This window comes from Sceloporus undulatus, chromosome 3 (genome assembly GCF_019175285.1).
Source record: "Sceloporus undulatus isolate JIND9_A2432 ecotype Alabama chromosome 3, SceUnd_v1.1, whole genome shotgun sequence".
NCBI classification, from domain to species: Eukaryota; Metazoa; Chordata; class Lepidosauria; order Squamata; family Phrynosomatidae; genus Sceloporus; species Sceloporus undulatus.
The window spans coordinates 21,968,881-21,986,669 of record NC_056524.1 but is presented as its reverse complement, the minus strand read 5'-3'; the positions used below and the strand labels follow the sequence as shown (position 1 = coordinate 21,986,669).

The following is a 17,789-nucleotide window of genomic DNA, read 5'->3' as shown; positions in this document are numbered from 1 at the left end:
AAAACATCAGACTTCGCATAGGAAACTTGTTTATCTTTGTTTCTTGTCTTCTTGTGTCTGCTTAAAAATAGAGCAAACAGGTCACAAAGTTCAGTTTTCCCAGCAGTTACGCCTATTTTAGCTCAAGTTGCTCAAGGAGCACCAACAATCAATTTTTATTTTCAAAGCCTTGATTTGAAAAAGTGCTGAACAGTCCTTTCTACATTCACAAGTGTAATTGGTCAGTTGCATCCCACAGATTACTACACACCAAAGCCACAGAGCAAAGGAGGCTTTGCTTGACAACTGTCATTATCAAGAGTTTGGAGAAATTACTTGTTGGGACTACAACTACCTAAATCACCCAATCAATGTAGTTTGACACCACTTTAATTGCCATGGTGGTACAACAAACTATACTTCCCAGAACTCCATAACATTAAAGTGGTATCAAACTGCATTATTTCTGCAGTACAGATGCAACCCAAGCCATCATTTCAGGTCTCTACAAAACTGTGCTGTCTGCATGTGGCCAACAACCATTAGCTTCAAAGAAGGTGACTGATACAGTGCAGATGCATTTTGAAACCTAGCAGAGGGCTTCATGGGATCAGGGTTGTTCATCCTGATCATAAATAAACCTTAACATGAACAAATTAAAGCTGGAAAAGTGGGAATATATCACACTGCATCACACAGGAAGATGTATAGCAAAGGTCTTGAACTGTATTCAGTTGAAAATGAAGCTCTATATATTATTAAAAAACAATGTAGAACCTGATCTCAGAAAGAAACATGAAAAATAAACCAACTGAGCCCTAAGAACATGGAACTTTTATTTTTGCCTGGAACAAATATAGGAAGCTACCATTGTTCCACTATAAGGAAATACAAATATGAGTTCATATGTAAACAAAATTCTGTTCAGCACAGTGATGTTCTATCTTTCCTTAATCCAGCCTTTGCAACCAATAAAACATTCAGTCAAATCAGAATAGCAGCAAATGCCTGGAAACACTGTTTACCCTGTAATTTTTAATTCATGGGTGGGCAAAGCATGGATCCCCAAGGCTGCCTCCCAGGGACAGTATTGCTCTGAAACGATCCAAAATGATCTATGGGGCATGGAAGGCTTCTCACCACATTTGGAACTCCTCTGGATCCATCAGAGGTAAAAATAAATGTTTTGGCCTTTCTCAAAAGGCCAAAGGACTCTAGGGGTCCAGAAAGACCCAGAAACATGGGGAAATGCCCTAGAAGGCATTTGCAGGCAAAAACATTTGATTTTACAGGAATGGTTGCAACTGGGGTGTAATCCTCCCGGGTCTGTTGGTGGGCAGACCCCTAGCCTTCCACAATTGCTTACCATTGCTTTATGAAACAAGTCTGATAATAAATTTCAAAAACTTTATTTGCTGAACTTTTACCAATAAGCAATGTTTATTATTTTGACATTTAGAAATAACATGCCATTAAGAAATAATATAAAACTCTTGGTGGTTATCTAATCTGCTCTGCAACCAGAACAGTTCCTGCATAGATGCTTAAGATTTATTTATAGTAAGAATCCATATAAAAGATATTTTGAACTAACAAAGAACAGCAATACTGGAGGTCAGTTCTCCCATAAAAAGCTCCCAAAAGGTTCATAAATCATTCACAGCAATGTTTGAAAGACACCAGCTGCAATGAACTATGTGAGGTTGAACACCCCATCTTAAAAAAAATGCTGTTTCAAGGCACCGTGACATGGCCAGCTTGCCTGGATTATTAGCAGGCCATTCCAACACTGCACAAGGCTGACCCCAAAATTTTGCCCTAGAATTGTTTTACAGCCACTTTAGAGAGCATGGTGTCTTTAGTGAACTCTGAGCACAGATTTAAAAAGTACATCCCCTTCATGAGAGAAATGTCCGCACCGTACCCTTGATTGTTCCCCGGCATATGGGGCATTTTCTAAGGGAAGGGGCACATTCTTTACAAACTACTAAATGGCCACATGGGATGAAAACAATGGACACTTCCTTGTCCATGCAAACTTTGCATGTTCTTTCTTCTTGCAGTCGTCTCAACTGTTCTTCCATAGGCAGGCCTTTAGAGAAAAAAATCCATTTACTATATATGGAAACGTGCCTTTCTGAACTGCTAAGTTCATCTGCTTTGCAATAAAAAGTAATGCGATCACTACCATGTTATCAACACCATCTTTTCTAACCATCCACCAATACAAGCTGAGGCATTCCAAGAGAAACAAAGAAACTTAAGCATCAGATCTACAGTGAGGCTTCTTGGTGAAAATGCCAAAAGATATAGCCATATCTTTAGACAGTTATTTCAAAAACAATGCATTCATTCAAAATTATATTCTGACTCATTTCCACTTTGAACTGTGAGTGAAGCCCTCCTGTTTACACAAGTTTCAGTATGTTACTTCAACATATTTCCTTGCAAGATACACATTTTTCTAAGCCTATTTTATCTTAAAATATACATTTTTGTACATGTTTGGTGAAATGCTGCATCACCTAATCAGGTTAAGATATCATCCTGAGGGACAACCGTGTCCCAATAAGCACATTAATGCACAGGGTTGTGAATTAAGTCGGTTCAAATAGAACTGAAAACCAGATGCAGAAAAGCATCCCTACTTAAAATCGAGCATATGAGCAGCTTCTTACAAGTTAGGTACAACTGCCTCTCTTTGGAGGGAAAAGATAGCCTGCACTCCAAACATCTATGGAGATCACATATTTTCATATGATTTGAAGTGCAAAGTACACTGTACTTTCTTGTTGTAATAGGAGGCAGAATGAAGTATAACTTACTGCCGTCAGACCTTTAAAAATCTGAAAGGTCCAAGTAAACAGTTCATAAATTAGTTTCAAATTTTCCTTTGCTGTTTTAAGTGTTAAACAAAAAATATACAAAACTTTTTATCTCCCAGTGTGTTGCTGCTGAAAAGCATTTTGAACTTGTTTCAATACCCTCCTTACAAGTAAACATTATTCCAAACACTACCCAAGTTTATATTTACCTGAAACATCTTCTGCTGGAATGTATGTCATATTCTTCTCCACTATTAAAAAAATGATAAATCTTCTGTTACCCTGGGAGATCCATTATTTCAATTGGAGACATTGCAAATAAACTCTTAAAGATGTTCTAAAACTATTAGAAGTTTCCGTAAGCAATTAATTGGATTTCCTGTAGTACCCAGTATATGTAACCACAGAACAAATACATGTATTTGTATATATACCCTGTATATGTAACCACAGAACAGCTGACAAGAAAGCTATTATTGGCTTGACATTCACGTGTGAAAGGTGTAGTTCAGCAGACTATATACACTCATCCCTCCACCTTTGCTGGCATTAGGGGCACAGGACCCCCATGAATGTGGAAAAACCGCAACTAACAAAAACACTGTTTTTACTTGAGAGAACACCTCTCTAGGAATCTCTAGGTCTTCCAGTGCAACTCTGTGGTCAACATCTGCCAGACATTGACCACAGAATTGCACTGGAGGAGTCGCCAATTTCTAGTGTTCTGTCTAGGAATCTCGAGGTCCTTCAGTGTGACTTGGTTAAAAGTGACCACAGAGTTGTGCTGGAGAACTTAGATATTCTAGAGAGAATAAATTAATAAAATCCATGAATAATCAAAGCCACATAAGTTAAAGCACAAATGTGGAGGGACGAGTGTGTGTGTGTGTTATAATACATCTTTTACACATAAATGTCAAGCCAATAATATCTTCCCTTTGCTGTGAAGTTTAACAACACAAAGATGCCACCCCTCAAGAAAACAACAATCAAATGTTAACCAACACATTTTTGCAAACTCACCAAACAAGTCTTTGTATAACACTGGATCACATTCTTGTAAACAATTTCTGAATATGTTTGCAGCTTTGTTTCCTTTCACCAAGATGGTATCAATCAGTTCTCTTGCTTGCAGGGGTGTCTGGGTTTTTTGTTTAATAACTTGGTGTTCAATGTCAGTTATTACTTTGAAGGTTAATAAACATTCCAGAATAGGAAGCACACATGTCAAGCGCTGAAACAACGCCATACGGTTCTTTCTGATTAAGGACAGATCTGAAATATAATAATGAAAAGATTATAAAAGTCACAGTAAGTTTTACTGCATGCAAGATTATGAAACCTTTCCCCCTCCTATTCCAACCATCCTACCTCAAAAAAGGTCCACAGGTTTTACAAAGGATTACACATATGATACTTTTTTTTTTACAAGCCTAAACTTCCTTTTAGAACATGAACCATATCAATGTGTAACTCGGTACAGGAATAACCTGTTTGAGGTATTCATGAAATTTAAAAATATAAATGAATTTATTAACACAATAAATTTTAAAAAACCCCAAAGTGTCAAGATAAAAGAAAAATAGAAACCATTAACTGAAAAAAATCTTTTATACTCCACTGCAGACAACTTAAACGTGTTGCGTACACTCAGTGATAAACTGATTTACCACTCATTATAATTAGAAAAAATAGACACATAATTGCCAAGAATTATTACGTGTTTTATACTAACAAAGACAAAGAAAATCCAAACTGCAAGTTCCATTGCAAAAGTATAAAATGCTGTTGTGCAGCAACCATTCACTGAGTCTGAAGAATGGCTTACTGTCAGATCCAACTCAAGTAAAATCATTGGATCAGCTGGATTTACCTACATGTGGATGTATCGCCCAATTGATTCACAATGGGTCTATTCTAATGTGGGAATAATCAAACGGATTACAGCTGTATGTTTAGCAAACTGGCATCATTGCTGATCGATCCATGTCCTTACCAAGGCTATGTTTATTCTACACATAGTCAGCCCTTCATATCCATGGATTCCTTATCCACAGTTTCAACTATCCACATCTTGAAAATATTTTTAAAATGTATAAATTCCATGAAGTAAAACTCAATTTTACCATTTTTATATAAGGAATGCCATTTTACGATGCCATTGTATTTAATAGGACTTGATTACCCACGGATTCTGATATCCATGAGGGGACCTGGAAACAAACCCCAGCAGATATCAAGGGGACACTATACTTCATGTTCTTTCATGTTTATAATCTTTACTAAATTACTTTATATACATAGAAAATCCTAGAGCATTCATATTTAGGGAAACCATATAGACAGGGAGACTGCCAGTGCATAACAGGTGCTATAGACTATATTTCACTAGCAAAACCACCTCTGAGTATTCCTTGCCTAAGAAAACCCTAAGAAATTCTTGGGATCCCTTAAGTCAACAGGCAACTTAAAGAAACGTACATACACATGTACAAGAACTTTAAAAAGGATTGCCTTTTTATTGGATCTGTCTTATCATAAACAAAGTACTGATGTGCCTGAATATTTGCAGTTCTTTCCCAAGTTGCTAAATAAAAGCCAGAAACATTTTAAAGAAATGAATATCTCAGCAACCTTTGAACCTGAGTCCAACACTTGATTAAGGCTGCAGAAAAAGTGAATATGCTTTCATGAAACTCATTTCCCTGTAGCGGGAAATAGTGTTTCTACATTATTCCACACATCGCACATTTGGAATACTGTCTCCAATTCTGGCCATTATCTTGGAGAGAAGTCCAGCAGTAAACACAATACCACTCCATACCTGAAGGGCTTTTGCATAAAAGTATTTCTCATGTTATCTAATGTGGGGGACCAGCAATCTTCTTTTCCCCTAATATACCAGGGAGTAGTACTACATTTGTTCCCATCAGCTGCAACTCATTCTGTTTCCTGGAAACTTTCTTCAGACCAGCAAGCATCAGCTCACAGACTGACACTGGTCAATGGACCACTGTATAACTGACATAAAAAATGGGCTCTCTCCCCTACCTGAAACAGGACTACATTGAATGAGTTTAGGTTAAAGGAGGGTGGATTGGTTGACTATTAGAAAGTCTTCTTTACAGGAAGATCAGCTCAGCAATGGAATCAACTGCCTGGAGTGGGTGGACTCTCCTTTGCTGGATGTCTCCATGCAGAAGCTGGACAGCCGTCTGTGTGGGAATAATCTAGTTTTGTGTTTTTTGCATTGAGCATGGGTTTCATATGCAAGGCATAAAATTTCTATAATCAGAGGAACTGCCCTAGAAACATCTACAACAGAGGAAACCCTCGTTGAGAGGAAAAGATACATTTGACTGTGCCATAAAGGTTTGTACGTACCTGATACCGATTCCTCCACCTGCGTCTCCTTCTCCTCTTCCTTTTCTTCCTCTGCAGTAATGAGGTCAGACACAAGATCATTTATGTTTTTGTAATTCTCCCCAGTTGTTAAGATTTTACTTTGAACAGTCTGCCTGACCAGTCTTCTTCTGAATCCCATCTCCAAGGCAGCTTCAACCACTGGGGTTTTCATGATGACTGCATCTTCTGAACCATTTTCACCAGGCTCAAAATGAATAACTACTCAGAGAAAAAAATATGGCTTTACTACTTTAAATATGGGTGTAGTTTTCATTAAAAACAGGCAATGAGACATCACTACTGCACCAGATTCTACATCAAAAGTTGTGTAAGAAAAAAAGCTTTAATTCTATAAAAAGGGGTCCTCTTAATTGATTATGCACAGACATTTATTTTAAAGACTTTTCAGTACTAATGGAAATTGCATAGATGTCTTATTCCACGTTAAAGCACCAGTCCAGAGTAATACCATCTACTTTGACTGGCCCCAGTTATCTCAGGCTATGGCCTTTCCTCATCTTATTACCAGAGATCTTTTTAGCTAGACATACGACAAACTGAATCTGGGAGCTTATACATGGATAGCATGTGCTCAGTTACCAAACTCTGAGACATTCATTAAAGCAGATGGTGAAAACCTGTGGATTTCCAGCTATTATTAGACCACAGCTCATATCAGCCTGAACAGGACAGGCAATCATGAGGAATTATGGCAGTTGCAATCCTACAATTTCTAGAGAATCATCTGTTCCCTATTCCTATCTTTAAAAGTAGACTCCAGCTCTTCTTCATAAGCAGCAGAACTGCCACCTCAAGCTGCAAAATACAACACCTGAGCATAACTGGCTCCCTATGCTAGGCAGTAGAATTTGGTGTCTAACATTACAGTTTTAATAGCAATAGCAACAGAAAGTACATTTCTATACCTCTTATCTGTGCACTTAAGCACTCCCTAAGCGGTTTACTTTGTGTAAGCTAATTGCCCCCAACAAGCTGGATACTCCTTTTAGCGACCTCAGAAGGATGCCAGGCTGAGTCGGCCCTTAGCTGGCATTTAACTCACAATCTTGTGCTTTGTGAGTGAGTGGCTGCAGAACATTTTAAAAGGTGTTTGAACTGCATAAAGGGGGGGGGTTTAAAGCCAAAACCAGCTGTTCTAGGGACACCTTTACTTTTGATACACCTTTCCAGTGAAGGGCAGGCAACCTAGTACCATCTGCATGTTTTGCAAGGCTACTCAAAAGAGCTTTCCCCACCAGGGGGCCCCAGAAGTTTAAACCTGCTGACAGATATAACTTTGGTTATCCAATTCACTGATGAATTTGAACTTGAAACACTGAGTGTGTTTTCATGGAGTTGCTCCCTGGTTGTTTATTTAGCCTTTTTTGCTAGTGCTTTATATAACTACTGTCCTGTCATTTATGCTTTTTGATGATTTGGTTATTGTTCTTACAATACTCATTGGAAACCACCTGGGAAGTTCATTCCAGGTAAAAGTGAAAAGGATAGAAGTGATTATTCCCAGCCAAGAAATCACATTGGCTGCATCCACATGGCGGAAATAATCTGATTTGACACCACTTGAACTGTCATGGCTCCATGCTATGGAATTCTGGGAATGGTAGTTTCTTGTTGCTCTGGTGCCACCATAAACTGCCATTCCCAGAATTCCATAGCATGGAGCCAAGGCAGTTCAAGTGGTGTCAAACCAGATTATTTCTGCCATGTGGATGCAGCCATGGTGGACCAAGTGAAAGTGAGCTCACATCCCAGTCATTCAGCAAGGTGAGGCAATGAGAAGAGAGCAACAATAACTAAAATCACATTTTAAACAAACATCAACACAGCAGCAAGTGTGTGTGTGGGGGGGGGGAAATCCCACAGGAAATTCCACTTACTTGGTGGACCGGTGTTTTCATCCACAGGGGTATCTGAAGTGGATAACAGCTACAAATCACAAAGAAAGAAGTTTTTCAGAAAGAAAGCATTTTTGCATGCATGAAACAATACTTTGTGCAAATACACCGAGTTTACTACCTGTTAAATGGCTTTAAAATTTTTAGATTGTAAGCCTGAGGGCAGGGAACTGTCCAATTAAAAAGATTGTATGTACAGCGCTGTGTAAATTTACAGCGCTTTATAAATAAATAAATAAATAAATAAATAAATAAATAAATAAATAATATTCTCATCCTAAACACCTCGTTGCAGCCTATCTCAAGTACAACAAGAATGGCCTTAAGCATAGGCATGGCAAACCCATGACCTAGCAGATGTTGTTAGACTGCCTCTCCCATTAACCTCAGTCATGATAGCCAATGGTGAAGTATAATGTCAGTGGCAATCCAACAAGATCTGGAGGGCCATAAATTGTCCATCTTTGCTGTGTGCCATATACTGTTTGACAGAATGACTACTAATATTAGGATCAGTCCCCAAGCCACTTTCTTGTCACAAGGAACACCCTCTTTTAAGCAGAAGGAAGGCCCAAGGGCTATCTATCTGCATGTGCCATACCTGTTTCATCCACATAATACTGTCATCTACAAGTAGAAGACGACCTTGTTTTTTGAAACGAAAATCTGTAATTTAATTCTACAATTCTGAATATCCGCTATACCAAGTATAGTAACAGAATAGGTACAGAAGTGTAATAAAAAAATTCTCAGCTGCACAAGCCTCTTTAAATGTGTGGCTTATCAAATAATTTTCAGCAGCCTGCTCAGCTGACCTTTTAGTCATGCAACTCACTCAAAGCATCTCAGGAAATCCCCTCAGTTGCCTTGCAATACTGAAACTGCAGTTCCCTCAGGCTCACTCTAAGCATCATATGTTCTCTCAGTGATCATCGTGCCCTTCTTCCATATAATTAAATTAAGGCACATGCTGCAGTCACACCTCTATTTATAGCAGCAGGAGGCAACCTCCAGCCACCCACCTCACACACAGAAGGCCACATTCTCTTGGAGGCCAGTCTTTCAAGACCTCATGCCAGTAGTGACTAGGGTGAGAGCCATCTCACACCCACTCTAGAATGGGTGGGAACTGTTCTGCCCTCCAGAAATTATTGCACTGCAACTCCCAGATGCCCTAGTTACCAATGGTGAAGAACGCTGGGAATTTAACAAAACATGGAGGACAAATGATTCCCACCTCTGCTCTAGAGTCTAGATCAGTCTTTCCAAAAACTCTGTTTCTCTCGATGTTTTGTACTTCAACTCCCCGAAGCCCTAGCCAGTTTAGCCAACAATCAGGAATTTTGGAAGCTGAAGTCCAAAACATCTGGAGGACTAAAGTTTGGAAAAAGGTGGTCTAGATCAAGTTGGCAAAAGCCCTCCATTTTTGTGGTTCTCATCCACTCCAAACTAATTTGACTCTTGTGGAAGCCTTCAGGAGTGGGAATTCAACTTTTAAATACATAGCAGGAACCCATCCCTATGCTGTTTTTAAATACTTGTTTTTTCAAAACCAGAATGGGCTTTCTGCCCACTTCCAGTTTTGTTTTGTTTTTCTTTTGGCAATCCATGTAACCTTCAAAAGGTTTCAAGAGCAGAAAATCCTCCTCAGACCCACCAGAGTTGCCCATTTTGTTTCTAAGAGGAACAGATAGGGAACAATGTAGATCAGGAATGGTTTTAATTTAAGATTCTCTTCCCAGTTTTTGCTACATACAAAACTCTCTTCTCCTTTCCCTTTCCTCTCTCATTCTCTTCCTTTTTGCCTTTCCTGCTTGTCAAAGGCTTACTAAGTACCTCCAGACCATCATAATCCAGCCACTGCTGCAAGAAAGCATTGAACTTGGGATGCACTATGGATGAGATGGTTACAGTATCCTTCCAAATAAAAGCACACTGCTGTAGACCTTAGTCTGGCCTGCAAGGTCAAAACTGCCTGTCTGTTGGCAGCTGGTAGTAGAGATGTCAGGATGTATGTGCTCATGCACCAGGGCCAGCATGCAGTAAGGTCAAATTATAGCTACTCTCACCATGAACACAGTCAATATATATAACCGATTAAATGCTCTTCCAAAATGCTTCAAAGCAGTCAATATGTAAAAAACTATAATCCTACACACATTAAGAGAATTGTGCTGGCAGTGGAAAACAAAGCAGCATTAAGCACAGGGTTCGTTTCCTTGCTTGACCACAAAAACCCACTGGGTGACCTTGGGTAACTCACATTCTCTCAAACTCAGGAAGGCAAGGGCAAATCCCCTTTGAACAAACTCTGTCAAGAAAAACCTATGGTAGGTTGGCCTTAAGATCACAATAAGCCTGACTGCAAAGGTACACAACAAGAAGTACCTGTTCTAGAAGATGAGGGAATCTTGCTTGAACATGACGGACAAACTCCTGCCCTTTCCTGTGAATCAGATACTCGCACCTGTAATATAAAAATGCATCAAGATTTACTTTTACTGTACTGGCAGACAGAATAAAAAATAAAACAAAATAATAAATCTTAGGGTATTTAAGCAGATAGCTCCCAAAAGAAAACTAGATTAGAGAAACTGTGTTAGCTATTAACCGAATCAGTTACAGATGCCCAACCTGAATCTCAAAGTAACGTATCTTTTTGTGCTGGTAATGGAATTCAGATTTTATTTCCTGGGCTTTACAGCTGTTTGTCTCACAGAGCCCACCTGACGGGAGGAAAGAGTGGTCTGCCTGCATGGATATCTCTCCATACCATCTTAACTGAGGGCAGCAGCAGCAACAACATCTTGACAAAATGCACGCCTGTGGTTAACACTGTCATACTGTATAATTCTTTCTCTGGTGTAATTTTAACACCTTGCCTGATGAAGAAGTCAGTGGAACTTCCAAAGCTCGCAACATGCATTTTCTGCATTTTGGTTGTCTCAATAAAAGTATCACTGTTTTGTGGATTTTGGATGTTATTGTTAGATGAAATCATGTTAGTTCTGAAGAACCTAGGGATTATTTTTGCATATTTGTTGAGTCCCTGGAATCATGAATTCGTACAAACAACATCCTAAGCTGAGAACAGGTAATTTATGATTCATATGCAAACTCCTAAGATTATAACCACATTCCATTAGACTACAGTGGTACCTCGGGATACGAAATACCCAGGTTACGAAATTTTCGGGATACGAAAAAATCCCATAGGAAAACATTGTTCCGGGTTACGAATGTTTTTTCGGGTTACGAAAAAACTTTTGGTGCTTTTTTCGGCTTTTTCGCACGGAATCGCGGCTTTTCCCCATTAGCGCCTATGGCAATTCGGCTTACGAAGGCTTTTCGGGTTACGAACGGTGCCACGGAACGAATTAATTTCGTAACTCGAGGCACCACTGTATTTCAGTTTCATTAATTTGCTTAAAAGTGAAAAATCCATCAAAAGCAACAACCAATAGCTAAACATCAGGGATTTGGATTTTAGAAGTAGCCAGTAACTTAAGCAAGGGTTAAGTTGATCCAAAGGTTACACTATTCTACTTAAACATTCACTCTGTGGTTTTGTCAAGTTTCTGAGACTCCCATGTTTTTAAAAGTACAGTATAGTACTCATTACCTCTTATGGAATTGTTGGAATGATGCATAAGGTGAGATTTATACTTAAGTGTGGTTCTATTTATATTTTAAAGTGCCCTTTAAGTGATAGCAGAAAAGACTGACAGGATCACACCAAGAGTTTCATATGTTCTAGCAACTTGCTTCCTGAAGTGGCTAACTAGATGACTCATTAACGAAAGTAATTTTTTCAAACTATACTTCTGAAAGTCAATATGCAGGGCATGAAGGCCATGGATCTCTCTCATTAGCTTCCCTGCAATATATATTCAATAGCATGTTACACAGGTGCAGCATCATACGGGAGTGGGAACTAAGGACCCATTAAGGCCATCTTCAGAACATTCATGCTGGATTACTTCCAGTAGACAAATCCAATTCCTGAATAACTGGTGAAAATACAAACCGTAACTAACTCCAGAAACATGTTTCATGACTACTGGTCCTCCATGCTATATTTGCTTTTGAAGCTGAGTCTGCGATGTAAGATGATCCACTGACTCTGAATGCACAGCAAACTAATGTAGAAGACTAAGTATTTTACAAAAAAAAAACCGCTCAGGGAAATCCCTCTAAAAGAGAAGATTAGTTTGTCTTTTAACTGAAAATGGCAGCAAGCATGGGAGCACATTTTATTTCTGCTATAAACAAGAATTATTAAACATACCTTGGAAACCATTTAGCATGTTCCTCCCATGGATCATCCCCAGACTCCCAACACCTGAGTCCTCCGTCGCAGCAGAAACACTTGACATCGTCATTGCGGCCTTCAAAAGAAGTGCACAAAGTATGTTTTTAAAAACACAAACAAATTTCAAAAAAGTCATAGGTTCTTCAAAAATTTAAACAGCATCAAAATCATGAAGAAGAACAGTTCTCTTACCTACATAATAAAAGCCAGCATCTGCAAGCCGCTGTGGCTGAACTGGAACTGTCATTGGCCAGTTTTTGAAAGTGCCAACACGTGCTACATAGGTTTGCATGCTTAGATTGGAGACTGTGAAGCTGGTCTGGTCTTGAGCTTGTTCCGCAAAATGGCAATTCGGAAAGTGCCTCCGATGTTCCGACATGGCATTATCCTTTGGCTCCCAGTTACTCAGCTGACCACCACAGGCAAAACAAGCCACTTTATCTGCAGGCCCTATGTAATAAAATCCAGCTTTTGCCAAAGATGAAGGTGACAGAAATGTCAGGGGCCATGCCTTGAATGTGTGCAATCTGACTTCCTCTGTGCTCATTGCAGTGTTGGCAACTTTAGGTCTCAAGTGTGACAGATCTTCTGCTGGCCTAGATGTGAGTGGACTCTGGGGAAAACTGGAAAAGCTTCCACTGAAATATCCAACTTGATCCAAAGTTGGTGTTTGTGTTGGGGAACGGGAAGAACGTCCAACAAAGGAAGATGGAGGTGAAAAGGCAGAATAAAATGAAGACCCAAGATTGTTCAGTGAAGTGAAATTCTGAACAAAACTGCAACTGGGATACAACTGTCTATGCTTATCCATGGGATTGTCACCTTTTTTCCAGTTGTCCAACATTAAGCCACAACTGTAGCATTTCACTTTGTCTTTCACACCGGTGTAATAGAAACCAGCACGGGCAAGACTCCTTTCAGACACTGGTCCATGCAGAGGGAAAGTTGAAAACGTAGACATCCTATAGAGTTCACACGACAGATCATACTTCAGTTCACTAATATTCGCAATGTTCTTCAATCTGGCCGCAAAAGTGTCAAAAGTGCTCATTATGATGAAGCAGGATAGGAGAAGGGGACGAATCTGAAGCCTTGGAGATAGTTTTATGCAAGTGTGATTAACTTCCAAGCCATAATAAAACAAGAACCTGAAAGTGAAACATTACATCCAATTCCTTATTTTAAACACCCCATTTAAAGTGTCTTAATTATTCAGCATTTTGTCCTTGTCACTGAACAATTACTTTCTTTTCCACAAGCTACTCTTAGACCAATATCACATATCACTGTTATTGTATAGCACTATGGTTCCACTATCTGCTATGGCTGCCTTTTGTGGACTTCTGGGATTTGTAGTTTAGTGAAGCCTAAGAGTTCTCTGGCTGCTAATTCTAAAGGCTCCTCCCTAAACTGTAAAATCCCAGGATTCCACAGGAAGAGGCCGTAGCAGTTAAATTGGAAAATAGCACTGTAATAGTGTAATGTGTTACTGTCAAACTACTAGTCCTCTCTACTAGCAATACTGTCTCCCTTCTTACTTTTATTTTAAAAGGGATGGGTGGGATGGAGACACAAAGCAGCCTAGAAATAAAGGAAATACCATGAAGAAACTGAGGCCTCAATCCTAACCATGTGTACTTAGACATGAGCCCTACTGAAAGCAAAGGACGTCCAAGAAAACACATTAGGAGCAGGTGTCATTCTCAGTTTTCAAAGTGAAGTGCCAGACTTTATGATACTGAGGAAAAGTCAACTTAAATAAGGTATATGCATTTTGACATTTCTCCTTATGCCATAAAAACTCTTATTTAAATATAATTTTTTTGAAATGCATCTTTCCTCACCAAGATGACATTCAAGGCCTTCTCCTCACACCAACGATGGAACTATTAAGGCAAGGGCCATCTCTGCCAGCAACTATGAACTTGCTTTGGACACTAACCATCTCTGAATTGCCCTGGACTACTTAGTTCCTTACGTTGCCACTAAATCTTTCAGCATAATTTTAACCAGGTTGCTTCAATATTATTAAATTATTATTGGATTTAACACAACAATGCAGCTTTGTAGGGGGAAAATCTATTCTTATGTACTTGTTCCCTAAGGAAAGATAGCAGGTCATGCTTATTAGAAGTTCTCCTTGATAGTGGTCTGAGTAATTATTCTTGCAGAAAACTATCTCCAAGGCTTCAGAGTCGAGCCCCTTTCAAGGGACTTAGGCAGCCATGCTGCAATATGGGAATCACGAGGAGAAACTGGTAATAATATCAAATGTGATAAACACAAGGGATTTCACATTACAAGACCTGCATAAAAAGAAAAAGATATGCATCAGGTTCTTAAGAACAGAGTACTCTAGTCACATGCTGTTATACAAGGGAAATAAAGTCTTAAACTTCATTCCACACAGTAATATCTTTTTGGACAGAAATTTAACATCTTGTCTATAGTTATAGTTACAAGGGGCTGGTATTCATCAGAAGCTGTTTTAGCTCACAAAATGTCCACTGTGCCTGAACTTTAAAAACACTAAACTATCGACATCAAGCGGTTCAGGTGGCTGCACAGCCCTGGTCAAGACTTCCTACAAAAATGGTCAAAAATACTGGCAAAGATGGAAAGCTAAAAGAATAAGTGGCTCATCTGTCAGTGTGATTCTTCGAATGGCCATCTGTGAAATCACACAGGAGCAGAATAACTCATGTGTGTGCAAGTCACAAAGACCACAAAGAGCTATATTTGGCAATACCAGTTCTCATGTACTGAGCAAACCGGTCTGTCCTTCTCAGCTATTTATTTCATTACTCCTAACACAAAGAAATTGCACTAATCTCCTTATGCCTAGACAAGAGCACTAAGTGCTGAAGGAAACAACTTATTAGACTCCAGTATGTGCAAGGATTCTCCTAAATCAGTGATTCCCAAACTCAGGCCTTCCAGGTGTTTTGGACTTCAGCTCCCAGGATCCCAAAGAGGCTTCTGGAGCTTAAGTCCAAAACACCTGGTTGACCAGAGTTTGGGAATCATTGCCTCTAAATCAACATCTACATGTGCATGGAAAGCTTCCATATCACTCAATATGTCAAGTCTTCCACAGTGAAAGAGAATTTGAAATACAAACAAGGCACGTTTTGTTTAATGTGATCTGAGGAGGGTGTCTTTTTGCCACATGGAGGTCAATGCCTCCAACTGAGCAGGTTATTCAACCAGTGCAAAAAGGCCTTCGGGAGGAGTCATTGCTCAGAGTTGAAAATGCTTTGTAAGCAGGAGGCCAGCAACTATCAACCCTGACATTTTCAGGTTGGACTGTAAACAGCCAGCCCAAATCTTTCCAAGAGTCCCATCATTTCACCTGCACAGCACTTTCTTTTCAATTCTAGAGCAAACCACCAGGTCAACAACAGCCTCTAATCTATTTTCCCCCACCCTCACAGTAATTCTGCATAGCCCTCTTGAAGAAGGCACAGCACATTCCCATTTGTGCCAGGAAGCACAAGCTCTCATTCAGCTTATCAGTGAGGGCAGCCCAATAGGATGGTGTTCTTTGGGCTTTTCAGAGGAGGGACTTACCCTCAGCCCAAACATAGTACTGCTCTTGCAACCTGCCTGGTCTGATGGTGACCCAAGTGGGAGACTCAAAGCTTCATCCTAACAATCTTAGGATAGTTGCTGGCTGCATCTGCCCTGCAGAAATAGTCCACTTTGACACCACTTTCGCTGCCATGGCTCAATGCTAGGGGATTCTAGGAATTGTAGTTTGTTGTGGCACCAAAGCAAAGCCTTGTTGTCGTTGCTGTGTGCCTTCAAGTAGTTTCTGAATTATGTCGACCCTAAGGCAGTGAACCTGTCTCGGGGGTTTTCTTGGCTGTTGCCATCATCCCCTGAGGCTGACAGGATGCGGCTGCAAGAGAGTGATCCATCTCCCCAGCCAGATTTGGGGCATCTTTCATTTTTCTCCATTAGCCCCCTTCCCATTCACTCCCATCATCATGAAGTGGAGAGTTATGGGAATCTCATGCTGGAAAGATGAAAACATAAGGACCACTCTGTTGTGACACTGTACACACACACACACATATAAACCACTTACATAAGGACCACTCTGCTGTAACATTTTTGTCTATATATACAGACATACATTAATCGACCACACAGTCACATTGTTCTTGCTGCTTTACACACCTCAGAAAGATGTTTCAAGGGAACGCTTAACATTAACTCCCTTGAGGGAGAAGTGAGCAAAAGAAAGGAAACAGAGAGCCATGGTCTGAGGACTGGACTACAACTCTGTAGACCAGGGTTCAACTTAGCCATTGGAAGCCCACTGGCTGACCTTGGGCAAGTCACACTCTCTCAGCCTCAGAGGATGGCAATGGCAACCCCCCTCTGGAAACAAACCTTGCCAAGAAAACCCAACGTTGGTCTGCTGCTGATGCTGTAAGAAATACAGTAATAGCAATAACAGCAACAACAAGAACTAATAATTATGTTCCTTCGAGTCATTTCTGATTTATGGGAACTCTGAGAAATTATTATTATTATTATTATTATTATATGTCCCTTCAACATGGGGCTCTAAGGAGAAACAACCACAACAACAACTAATAATAACAATAATAACAATAACAACAATACATTCCTTCATTTCTGATTTATAGTGATTCTATGGAGAAATAATAATAACTAATAATATTATTCCTTCCAAGTTATTTCTGACTTACGGGGCTCTAATGAGAAATTATGATGATGATGATGATGATTTAAAGGAAACCTTTTAAATGAATATAAACTCACCAACTCCACTCGGAAAGACCGCCAACGGTTTGTCCCTAAAGAGAATGAGACCCCCCTTTTGTCGCTAAGACCCGCCCCCAAGAGGGCGTGGCTTGCGCATCATAGGGGCCCCGCCCACTTAATTTCCCTCACTTCAAACTCACCAAAGCTTCAGAAAGACCCACTAACGAGGCCCCTTTGGACGTTAAACTCCGCCCACAAGGCTTACACGTCACTGAAAAAGCCCCGCCCACTTCCCTCCCTTCAGTCCCTTCCCCCCATCACCAACCGGAGGGGGGGTTGAAAAAGAGTCACCTCGAAAGCGAGAGTGCGCACGCGCAACTACTTACCGACCGTCGCCTCACATAGATCGACCCTTCTTATTCCTATACAAAGAGGGAGGAGAGTGAAGCGCGAGGCGAAGCGCGCGCGCGAGTGGGCTCCCAAAGGAGCCCCGCCTTTCCTTTTCAAAGAACTGAAAGACAGTAAACGGAAAGTCCCGTCACTCTAAGCCCCGCCCACCACCTCCTCCTCCTCTTGCCTGGTTTCCTTTTGCGGGGAGGGCGATGGCGCGCATGC

General features: G+C 40.2%; 1 protein-coding gene across 7 annotated transcripts; it reads right to left on the bottom strand.

Moving 5' to 3' along the window:
• Nucleotides 1-795: 795 nt before the first annotated feature.
• Nucleotides 796-17,698, bottom strand: BIRC2 (baculoviral IAP repeat containing 2). 7 transcript variants are annotated; one of them, XM_042460791.1, is made up of 9 exons: nucleotides 17,561-17,698; nucleotides 12,630-14,743; nucleotides 12,414-12,513; nucleotides 10,514-10,592; nucleotides 8,108-8,156; nucleotides 6,189-6,428; nucleotides 3,828-4,079; nucleotides 3,014-3,055; nucleotides 796-2,071 (listed from the first exon to the last, which is right to left on the bottom strand). In XM_042460791.1, exons 2-9 carry the CDS (start codon nucleotides 13,486-13,488, stop codon nucleotides 1,878-1,880), a joined length of 1,815 nt encoding a protein of 604 aa, XP_042316725.1. In that variant the 5' UTR covers nucleotides 13,489-14,743; nucleotides 17,561-17,698; the 3' UTR covers nucleotides 796-1,877. The 7 variants fall into 7 exon arrangements, with proteins under 7 accessions (XP_042316725.1, XP_042316728.1, XP_042316731.1 ...); XM_042460794.1 differs by having other exon boundaries at nucleotides 12,630-13,585; nucleotides 17,561-17,693; XM_042460797.1 differs by having other exon boundaries at nucleotides 12,630-13,528; nucleotides 17,561-17,683.
• Between the last annotated feature and the right edge of the window lie 91 nt (nucleotides 17,699-17,789).

Coding starts and splice junctions, on each gene's coding strand:
- BIRC2 (XM_042460791.1), bottom strand. CDS start 13,488: ATGAGCACTTTTGACACTTTTGCGGCCAGATTGAAGAACATTGCGAAT. Junction 6,429..8,107: donor TGAAAACACCGGTCCACCAA/GTAAGTGGAATT, acceptor TTCTCTGAGTAG/TTATTCATTTTGAGCCTGGT. Junction 3,056..3,827: donor GTTATACAAAGACTTGTTTG/GTGAGTTTGCAA, acceptor TTTTTTTAATAG/TGGAGAAGAATATGACATAC.